The 12007-nt window shown below is 35.7% G+C and overlaps 1 protein-coding gene across 3 annotated transcripts in view; it reads left to right on the forward strand.

The window, feature by feature from the left end:
* RHAG (Rh-associated glycoprotein) overlaps positions 1-8657 on the forward strand; it is a 31407-nt gene extending 22750 nt beyond the window's left edge. The window contains exons 6-10 of one of the 3 annotated variants that reach the window (XM_011960260.1): positions 1244-1381; positions 2615-2736; positions 6626-6696; positions 6925-6998; positions 7989-8657. In XM_011960260.1, coding sequence (XP_011815650.1) covers positions 1244-1381; positions 2615-2736; positions 6626-6696; positions 6925-6998; positions 7989-8063 — 480 coding nt within the window. In that variant the 3' untranslated portion in view covers positions 8064-8657. Of the gene's footprint in view, positions 1-1243; positions 1382-2614; positions 2737-6625; positions 6697-6924; positions 7371-7988 lie in introns of those variants that run through there. The other 2 variants (XM_011960261.1, XM_011960259.1) reach the window with 2 other exon arrangements.
* The last annotated feature ends 3350 nt before the right edge of the window (positions 8658-12007 follow it).

Here is a 12007-nt window from a genome sequence, read left to right on the forward strand (position 1 = left end):
ATATATGGAAACATTCTGTAGTATTTTTACAACTTTTATGTATCTGCGATTAGTTCAAAACAAAATATTTTTAAAATTTCCCCAGATTAGTCTCTTGAGTTTCTTGCCTATGAGCTACAGAAACACCAGCAGAGGAGTAACCCGTCAGATCAGCCAGTCTACCTTTCTAGCTGGGTGGGGCAAGTGGGGCGGAGTGGAGAGGAAAAGACTATTGTAATTTACTTTTTAAGCATAGCTGAGGACATGTATCTTAATTCTCCACAAATTGTCTCATGAGAGGTCATTAAAAACAAGAAAATAAAAAATTGCACCGTTCAGTGTTTCTCTTTTAAAAGTACGATGACCTCTGCTTCTCAGACAGAACAGCCAGACTGTAATTTTTCTGAGAAATTCTGCTAAACAAAAATTGATTCCTGGCCGGGCATGGTGGCTCATGCCTGTAATCCCAGTGCTTTGGGAGGCCAAGGCAGGTGGATCACCTCAGGTCAGGAATTCCAGAATAGCCTGGCCAACATGGCGAAACCCCATCTCTACTATAAATACAAAAATTAGCTGGACATGGTGGTGGGCACCTGTAATCCCAGCTACTAGGGAGGCTGAGGTAGCAGAATCACTTGAACCCGGGAGGTGGAGGTCGCAGTAAGCCAAAATCGCGCCACTTCTCTCCAGCCTAGGAGACAGAGCAAGACTCCATCTCAAAAAAAAAAATTCAATTCCTGTTTCCTTCATCCTCAAATGTCCTCAATCCAGTGACATTTGCAAAAACTATTGTCTTTCATATGTAATGTGTACATTTCAATGTCTCTACATTTCCTCTTTGAATATTGGAATATCATAGACTACAAAACACACGGTGGCCATAGTCATCTTTTGGTTCATGATAACCACAAACGTGTTCCAATAACTGCACAAATAGACAAAACATTGTGAGAATATTTACTCTAAATACTCCTACTCTCCCACTACAACATCTTTTGATTTTCTCAAATGCCTTCCACTACTGGCCTTAATGAGTTAAACTGATTACTCATTCACTACAAGGGACTGGCAAGAAAGATACCAAATGTCAACTTCTCGAAAAAAAGGCCTTCTATAAATCCAAACAACCCTCTTTTTAAAAAAGAACCAATAGCCCTTTCAGCTGAAGAATGTGATATGGGTCTCTTGAACTCTAGAATCCTCTGATCCTTCTGAATTCTCCATCATCCAGCTTGCCTCGTTTATGTTTCTGCTGCTCACACAGGTTCACATTCAGAATGCCACCCTTGCTGGAGGAGTTGCCGTGGGCACTTGTGCGGATATGACAATTCACCCATTCGGTTCTATGACCATTGGGAGCATTGCAGGATTGGTCTCTGTGATTGGATACAAGTTCCTGACTGTAAGTACGGCAGATGTTCTGAGTCAAACTCTGAATATGCACCATTTTTCTCACATATCCCACCAGCAGAAAAAAGCTATAAAGTTTTATTTTATAAACATTTTTATTTGGAGGCCATTTGCCTTCTTTTAGGAAATACTACTCCCATTTCAGTGGTTCACTGGTTCTACTCTGCCCTAACTTCTGTGTAACAGGAAAGAATCTGATATCAATTATTTATAATTTAGTTTGAATTAAATGTTAAGTACATGGACATTACTTTCCTTTGGGGCTGTTCCATTGAAGTTGTTGTTGTTATTTGTCTTACGTAATTAAGGACTCTGCTCTTTTAAGAGATTTAGGATGTCAGCCAAGCATGGTAGCTCATACCTGTAATCCCAGCATTTTGGGAGCCTGAGGCAGGCAGATCACCTGAGGTCAGGAGTTCAAGATCAGCCTGGCCAATATGGTGAAACCCTCGTCTCTACTAAAAAAAAAAAAAAAAACTACAAAAATTAGCCAGGCATGGTGGCAGGCACCTGTAATCCCAGCTACTGGGGAGGCTGAGGCAGGAGAATCGCTTGAACTTGGGAGGCAGAGGTTGCAGTAAGCCAAGATGGCGCCATTAGCCTCCATCCTGGGTGACAGAGTGAGACTCCATCTCAAAAGAAAAAAGAAAGAGAGAGAGATTTAGGATGTCATCAGTAGGTGAGAAGCAGTAGGATGTGAAATGACTCCCTTCAAACCCATCCACTAAAGACTGAAATGGGCAGTTTTGCCACAAATATCTACTCAAATCCTTTAACTTAAGCGGACTTCAGATGTGGATGGAGATCTGTGCTATACACAAAATTTCTTCTGGGTGGAGAAGAAAATGGGGAGATGTAGGTCAGAGAACGCAAAGTAGCAGAAATACAGAATGAACACTTCTTGATGCACAGCATGAGGATTATAGTAGTAAAATTGTACTGTATATCTGTATAGAAGATTTATTCTAAATGAGGAGATTTTTAGCTGCTTTTACCACAAAAGCAAAAAAAAACTATATAAGATGATGGAGACGTTAATATTCTTCACTATAGTGACTTTTTTTACTCTCTATATGTACCTCATAACATCCTGTTGTACACCTTAAACATACATAAAAAATACTTATAAAATAATTCTGCATGGAAGAATAGAGCTCAGCTATAGCTCTGCTTCAGTTCTATACGTTTAACAAAATAATAAACTTTCCTCCTTTTACAATTTTAGCCACTTTTTACTACTAAACTGAAGATCCATGATACATGTGGGGTCCATAACCTCCACGGCTTACCTGGTGTAATAGGAGGCCTTGCAGGCATTGCGGCAGTAGCATTGGGCGCCTCCAACACGTAAGTAAAAGAATGGGTTTCCCATCCCCTGTGGTCCCATGATGTTTTCTCTCACTTTGGGAAATTAGTGATGGGAGAGTTTTCATTTTAGCAGTTCTGACCATGGTCTGTATTGTCTTTACTGGAGCCAAAGAGACGCACTGAGAGAGAAGATCATTAGAATAAAATTATATTGGAAGAGGCATCTTAACTGAAATTGTTAATTTAAAAAGTTAACAATTTTATTTTAAATGTCTTTACCAGAAACAACTGTCTCCTAGCAGATAGGGAAATTTGATAATCACAGTTAGATTATAGAAAGCTTAGTCTTTTTCTTGATCCCTCCAAAATGGAGGAGGAGGCACATATGATGAACTGAACAGTCAGTTGCATCCAATCCATACAAAGAAGAATGAGTTGGAATAGTACAGAAAGCAGTTAGTTCTACAGAATCAACAACACTGGTATATGGCCCCAACTCTGCTACTAACTAGTTACGTGACCTCTGAGGTATCCCTCAGCATTTCTGGTTTTCAGTCTTCTCCTCTGTAAAATAAGAAGATTGGAATATTTATTCTCCAAAATCCCTTCTAGCTCTATCAGACGTAGATTCTTCCCTGAGTTGGGTATAAATGTTTACTTAAATGACCAGAGGAAAAACAACTATCAAGCAAACCCCGGAGAATGGAAGCGATGCCACAATATTGGAACGACTTGGTATGAACGTCATCCATGTGAAAAAGCTAGGAAGATCATAGAGTCCAGATCCCTCAGAGTAAATAAAGAAGAATCAGAATGCTCAATTTTTTAAAATTGTGCATACTTTAAGGTCTGGGATACATGTGCAGAACTTGCAGATTTATTACATAGGTATACATGCGCCATAGTGGTTTGCTGCACCCATCAACCAGTCATCTAGGTTTTAAGCCCTGTGTGCACTAGGGTATTTGTCCTAATGCTCTCCCTCCCCTTGTACCCCACCTCCCAACAGGTCCAGTTGTGTGATGTTCCCCTCCCTATGTCCATGTGTTCTCATTGTTCAACTCCCACTTATAAGTGAGAACGTGTGGTGTTTGGTTTTCTGTTCCTGTGTTAGTTTGCTGAGAATGATGGTTTCCAGCCTCATCTGTGTCCCTGCAAAGGACATGAACTCATTTTTTTTATGGCTGCATAGTAGAATGTTCAATTTTTAAATCCAATTGAAAGCATGAAGAAAAGGGAAACTTGTGTCTAAAAATGTCTGAATGACCACTAATTTAAAAAGAAAAATCTTATCTTCAATTTTAGCAGATTAAAATTTAACCCCGTTGAGATCAATAATAGTACATACTTGAAAAACTCATTTAATCATATCTCCTACTATGTAGTTTGCTTCCTTCTTCATATGTACAGTTGACACATTTCTTCTATATGTTTTTTAACCCTTTTTGCAAGTTTAGAAGACAACTCCAGAATGTGCACATCTTTTTCAGTTCCTGAGACTGCAGAAATCAAACGCAAAAATATTTTAATGCAAATTAAACATGATAAAAGCATGTGTGAATGAGCTCAACTCCTCAGTGTTGCAGTGTGCATACACTGTGCAAACACACAGAGAGGTGCCTATAGTTAAGAATTCTTGAGCATCATGCCTAGACCAGTTTCACAGATGCAATAAAACTAGTCTATTTGGCTCTCAAAGGGCAGGCCTCGCTGGCTGGTCAGACATTGGGTAAGTCTCAGAGTTGTGGGTCTAGTCCTTGGAAACGCAGATTTAGAAACATCTTCTCAATTTATTCATTGGTGGGGTCAGGAGGTAGAGGAATATCAGAGGGGAAGGGGGGCAAGCCTTGAAGGTCCATTCACTTGGGTAAAATTTACATATCTCACACCAAATAAAACACCGCCTGAGAGCCAGGACTACTTACATGTGTCTATTCAGAATATTAAAATGCAAATTAGGTTTTTGATAAGCATAGAACAAGGGAAAGTTAATATTCTTAAGGGACATTTTTGCAAATTATGGCAGCATAACTTTAGTAATGCTGTCAATTTTGTATAAGTCATTGTTTTCCAAGTTTATTTGATCACAGAACACTTGTTATCAAAAATATCTTTTAAGACCTTGTAAAAGATCTTGGCAAATTCCTGTAAAAATAACAGGAAATTTACAAAAGAAGAAAATCAAATAAATAAGTATATATAAAATACTCAACTTCATTCGTAATCAAAGAAATGCAAATTAAAACAAGCTACCAGTTTTTCTCTTATCAAAGTGATAAAGCACGAATGAATAATAATAATACTGAATAGTGGCTAAAGTAAAAAATTGGAATCAAAATTATACAATTTTCTATTTGGAAAAGTTCTTAAGAAGTATATAGGCCAGGCGCAGTGGCTCAAACCTGTAATCCTAGCACTCTGGGAGGCCGAGGCAGGTGGATCATCTGAGGTCAGGAGTTTGAGACCAATCTGGCCAATATGGAGCAACCCCATCTCTACTAAAAATACAAAAAGAACCCGGGCGTGGTGGTGGGCACCTATAACGCCAGCTACTTGGGAGGCTGAGTCAGGAGAATTGCTTGAATGTGGAAGGAGGAGATTGCAGTGAGCTGAGATCACCTCACTTCACTCCAGTCTGGCAACACAGCAAGATTCCATCTCAAAAAAAGAGGTATATGTAGCCTTTTACTAATATTCTCATTTCTAGATAGGTTTTATATTAAGAAAATAATCAGACAAATTCATAAGCTTGTTCAGAAGAGATGTTCTCACAGCATTTTTAAAAATATGAAACACTGGAAGCAACCAGTACTTTGCACAGTGTAATACCCTGTAGCAATTCAAACTGTGGTCCAGATCTACAGTGACTCACATAAACAGACCCCTAAAACATATTAAATGGGAAAATAAGTAATATAGCATGATTGCATTTTTATAAAAATACATGTTTTTATTTTACATTTTTATTCTGATACAATCTGAGGAATATTAAACTTTTCTGCTTCTTTTTGTTATCTGCAGTTTCTAATGTTTTCACAATTATATGTTACTTGTGCAGTTTTTTATATATATTAAAATATTTAAACCTTTCAAATAAGGAGAAAAAAAAGGAATCTGAGTTTAGTGCATCCTCTCCCTTGGATGATGAGACTGGAAGACTAATAAAACTCTCATTTTCCTATTGTTTTATTCATTGGAGTCACTCATTCAATCTTTAAACAACTCTTTATTAACTGCCTGCTATGAGTGAGCCACTTTGCTAAGAAGATTCCCACATTCCTAGGTCATTCGTCATTCATACAACACCTTTATGCACTTCAATGGCCTTTTATCACATTTTTTCATTACCAAAATTACAAACAATCTTTTACTAATTTCAATTTAAGGCAATGACTTCTAATGTGACATATAGAGATATACTTAAATATCTTCAATGAGCTATCTCTACAATATATGTGGAAATTAGCTTTTCTGAACTTATTGATAGATTTTTCTAATTTTGTCATAACTATTTCATTAAAATGGAGTGAGGATAGATAGTAGCTTATGTTGTTTTATTTATTACTCTATCCTCAGTGCCTAGGAAAGAAACTGACAGAGAGTGGATACTCAATATTTATTGAATAAATCAGATCAGGGATCAATTTTTTGAGAGTGCTAAACCCTTTCTAAGGAAAGTCTTATTTCCAAAGTTTACATTAAAAGATGATTCTCTTCTTTTAGGTGTATCTCAGAATTTTCTAACACTGCTCAAGAGTTTCAAAGAAAATAAGAATATGAAAGAAAAATTGTAACAAATGCTTAATTTGCTGGTGTATAATGTTACACTCTGGCCTGAAGATGGCAGTCATCCACACCTTCAGTGGGTGAGACGTTCTTTGATTGAGGTCCGGGAAAGACACTGATTCTTTTTTGTTTGCTTCCTTAGGTCTGTGGCCATGCAGGCAGCTGCACTGTGTTCCTCTATCGGAACAGCAGTTGTTGGAGGTCTGCTTACAGGTCAGCATAAAAAATGAACACTTCCCTGTATCTTATGCTCTCAGATTATTTACAATAGATAATGAATGAGCAAGTCAATTGCTAAATTCAAAAATGTTCTAATCTTCTGGCAGTAAAGTAATTATGCCAGCTAAAGGGGATGATTTTATAATAGGATATTAACTACTATGCAAGTAGATTTTCCTCTTCAGCATCACAACATGACTCATTTTCCCTCTACCGTCACAGGTTTAATTCTAAAGTTGCCTTTTTGGGGACAGCCATCTGACCAGGACTGCTATGATGATTCTGTTTATTGGGAGGTACTGTACAGTATTCTAAACAAGAATGTGAATGATGGCTTCATTAGGGAAAGCTTTACTCACTTCAAGCCTAGATATCTGTGTGGCATGTGTGTGATGAAATTGAATTAGCCTGGCATGGTAGCTCACACATGTAATCCCAGCACTTTGGGTAGCCGAAGCTGGAGGATAGTTTGATGCCAGGAGTTCAGGACCAGCCTGGGCAACTCTCTACAAAAATAATAAATAATAATTTTAAAATTTTCTTTCCATGGGATGTCAAGTGTAAAAGAAAAATACATAAATAAAAAGGAACTGAATGAACTACCTATTTATAGAGAGAAATTGAGATGATGTGCCCAGCCAGATAAAATCAAAAGTTATGGTATTTTCTAAAGCAGAAGTTAGATAAAGAAAAGAAAGAATTTAGTTAGCAAATGTTGTTTTACTCCTCTGAGAGCCATAAAAAAGCTATTCATAAAAATAATATGAATTATCAGAAATAGTGTGAGATTTTGTACCATATATGGTCCACAGGTTTATTTGGTTAAAAAAAAGAAAGAAATTTAACATAATTATAAACTATGCCATAGGTAAAAGTAGTCAAAAGCAAGTGAAATACATAAGGTTGAAGAATTTGAGTGAGTACACATCAAAAGTGAGTACACATCTAAATGAATAACAAAACATCAGCCTCTTTCTATCCTCCAGTTTCTCTTTACTCTATTGATACTTTTCCCCAAATTATTTCCTGCAAAGCTTGAGAAGGATAGATGTTTGGGTGTTCTCAGCAAAATTTCAGGAAGAATTAGTTTGCAAAAGCGGGAATGTAGTCAGGGTGGGTGAGATAAATATTTTATTCTTTTATTTTTCTTCAACTCAAAAAATTTTTATTCCCAGTTCTTTCCAAGCTTGAATAATAATTACCAAAAATATTTTTATTTCAATACTAACTGCTGACAAGCACAGTGAAATAAACTATTAAGTGCCCCCAAACTTGTTTTTTTAAAGGTGCCTAGGTTGACAGAACTCGACAATCACTTCCATGGACATGGTGACCACAGCCAGCTGGAACCTGAAGTCTAAACACCATTCCTGCTCTCCAGCTTCCTTTCCCATTATCAAGAATCAAGTCTAAAAAAAAAAAAAAAAAAAAAAAAAAGGCAGTAACCAAAGAGAGTATGGACCAGAGTGAATAGATCCTAAGTCTCAAATGGCTAGTGTAAAAATGTCCTTATGTCTTATGCTGTCTCTTGCTCTTCAATGATTAATTGAGGGGATGTGACTCATAAAACAGATAATCAAATAGATCTTCTCCAGGATTCCCAAAATGCTTTTGGCAGTGAGTAAATACAGAGTAAACATATCAGTTTCTTAATGTAGACACTGTGTCTTCAATTCCCAAAATTATAAAACTGAAACCCGTGAAGCAAGAATAGATGTGAGAAATCTATGTAAAAAACAAAGTAAAGAAATGCATATGTGTAAAGTAGTAATATGATGATTTTAGGTAGTGCTTTTTATTTTAAAAATGTTCTAGTTAGTAATGTTGTATCCTTGCCTGAATATTATTCCCAATTCCTTTTGCATGTTTACTATTTGCAATGAGCTCAAATGCTATCTAATCAAAGTCTATTTTGTATAAAATGTCCAATAATTAAATATTGTTATAAAATAAAACATTAGTCTTGGACTCTCCTTTCTTTGGTAGTTGGAATTCATGTCAGTAACAAGCACATGTGCGCATTCCACTCACACACACACTTCATATTTAGTCCACACTCAATTTAAATATATTATTTATCATGTATTTGCTATTTTTAAAAAATCAAGTTAATGACTTATTATAAAATGTTGTAAAAAGTTAAATTTTAGAAAAGATAACTGACATAGTCAAAACATCATTTTTAAGAAAAATCAAATCACTTATTTTTTCTATCTGGAAGCTTTTAAGATTTTTCTTCTAGCCTTGGAGTCCTGAAATTTTCCCAAGATATATCTAGGTATCAACAAGGCAATCAGTCCTCCCATAATTAACAGAACGCTAGCTTCTGAATGAACTTAAAAATTATAACTAAGAGTGGATTATTTAATATTTTATTCCTTGAAAAAAATACATAATGTATATTTTATTCATATATCTTACTTGACATTGTTGACTTCTTTTAAACACACATCAGAATTTCTTTCAAATAGGTGTTTTGGAGTGTGCTCACTTATAAAGTCCACTGTTCTCTCCCTTCTGATGCTTACAAAGAATCATTTTCATTACCAGGGTAATGAGACCTCCTCCCCGCTCTGCTGGTCATAAAGCAAATCTTGGAGGGCCTTGGGTATACTCAGGAACATGTAAGTCAGTCTGTCATTTTTATGTGCTAAGGAACTGGCTCATGATCATCTTCACTCCCTGGCTTGTAAACATTCTCTCCTGCCTTTCTACAGGGCAGTTCTTGTAAGTAAAAAAGCCTTATTTTTCAAATTCTGAGTTAGTGGTCTTCTTTTCACAGTAGAATAATATCTTTTTTATCTATCTTGCCTGGAATTTGGTGAAGCATTTCAATTGTAATACTTGAGTCTTCTGTTCAGATACATTTTGTTCTACTATTTAGTAACTTTTTCCTCTTCAACTGTTAATTTTTTCTTTTTCTGGCACTCTTGTTATTCATGTGGAAAGTCTGCTTGGTCTTTTATCCAAGAGCTTCCCGATCTTTATTTCATTGGTTCTATTCATCCATTTCATCAATTTATTTTTGTTTGTTTCATTGTTTGCAAATCATGGTCCGTTTTTGTAGGTCCAGCAAATCTGTGTGTGTGTGTGTGTGTGTGTGTGCGCGCGCACGCACATGCATGTATATATGCCATGCTTGAATTTCCTTACTTTTACAATTTTGTTTATTGGAGAGGGGTGCTACTTTTGTTCAAGTTCAAAATCTGTCTGCAAAACTTACATAACATTATACTTTATCTGTTCACACACACAAAAAAAAACATTTAGGATGTTAACTAATACTCTATTTATGATAATAGAAATCTCAAGCTGTACTTAACATGATCAATTTCAGGAAGTTTTTGTTATTTTTTTTCTCATCTAAATCTGAAAGATTGACTCATGATTACTAACTGCAATTTCAGACACTTTGGTGAAAGCTACAATCTTCAAGCTTCCCCAACCCTTTTTTCCATAGTCTGTAACCTGTTTTTCATATATTATATGTTATATATTATATGAAATATATTATATCATATATCATATATTATATATTAATATATATCATATATTATGTATAATATATATCATATATCATATTATATCATATATTATATCATATAGTATATATTATATATTAAAATATTATATCATATATTATATATAAAAATATATTATATTATATATTATATAATATATATATAAAAATTATATGAGACCTTCTTTTGAATAAAGTCCTCCCTTATTTTGGCCTTGAATTTAATCCTTTCTTAGTGTTTTACTATTTAAGTATCTTTAGACAGAATACTTTCTCTCTGAGCCTCTTTATTCAGTTATAAAAAGAGATAATACCTACTCTGCAGAGGTATTTTGAGGATGGGGTGGGACACACAATTCAGGCTATAACAACCATTGGATCCTGATACCCCATTCAAGTTCCTCCTTAATCTTTCAATGCATTCATTTATTAACTTTTATCACAATAGACTCATTATTTTATTTTATTAAATTATTTACAATACATTATAAAAACATTTGTTGTGATGGTGAGATTGTCCCAGATTTGCAGGGCAAGTCTATTCATGCTGGTTCCTATGTCTTTCTGAGATGTGCTCATCTTATCCTTTTCCTATTGTAACTCTTTTTCTCAATTTTTAATTTCTTTGTTTTTGTCTCTTTTTGTTTGTTTGTTTGTTTTTTGTTCGTTTTTGAGACAAAATTTTGGTCTTGTTTCCCAGGCTGGAATGCAATGGTGCAATCTCGGCTCACTGCAAACTCCACCTCCCAGGTTCAAGAGATTCTCCTGTCTCAGCCTCCCGAGTAGCTGTGATTACAGGAGTCCGCCACCAAGCCTGGCTAATTTTTTGTATTTAGTAGAGACAGGGTTGGTCAGACTGGTCCTGAACTCCTGACCTCAGATAATCCACCCACCTCAGCCTCCCAAAGTGCTGGGATTACAGACATAAGCCACCACACCTGGCCTCTGGTTTCTTTTAGTTGTATTTAGAGTCTGAGATCTGCAGGTTAGGTGTGCTCATTGCTACTGGCATGTTGCCTTTCTCCAGCTCTCTCAGTTGTAGAGATAGGGAATATAAATGTCTCTGAAGGCATATATTTTCATCTACAATTATTTCTATATCTATCTATATATTTTAATATTCAATTAGTTCTGCTATAATGCTTGTTTTGGAAATGAGAATCTGTTTCAGTACAGTTGACATACTAAGGAACAAATTGAGCATAGTATATATTTTGTGTTTGCTTATGCATTATTTTGTTTATAAGAAACACAAGATGAAACCAGAAAACTGCATCCAGCTGAAACAAGCCTGGACACAAAATATGCACACATGCACAAATCTCTATATTACCTCAGTTCATCTCATGTACTATGAGCTATACCCAGCTCATCTAATGTCACAGCTTTCTGTTTGATTTCAAGTAAACCTCTCCCGCCATTTCATAAGTTGCAATTCTGTTTCCCACTTCCACAAGCAAACTTCAGGTCCTTTACAAGGTGAAGTGACATATTTAATATAATATTTATGTACTTCTTACCCACTTAACATATGTAAACTCTACTATCATTTTTAAGTTTCAATCTTTTGTGTGTGTGTCAGTAATGAAGTATTTGAGTTTTGTGCTCCATAAGCCTTGTGAGTTTTACTGTGTAATTCTGTGTGGCACAACAATTTTAAGTGATCAGCATGTCATGTTATAAAATAACTGATTCTATCCAAAACCATAGGTTTGTTGCTGTGCATGGTGGCTCACACCTATAATCCTAATACTTTGGGAGGCCAAGACAGGAGACTCCCTTCTT

This window comes from Colobus angolensis, unplaced genomic scaffold (assembly GCF_000951035.1).
Source record: "Colobus angolensis palliatus isolate OR3802 unplaced genomic scaffold, Cang.pa_1.0 Scaffold51, whole genome shotgun sequence".
Taxonomy (NCBI): Eukaryota; Metazoa; Chordata; class Mammalia; order Primates; family Cercopithecidae; genus Colobus; species Colobus angolensis.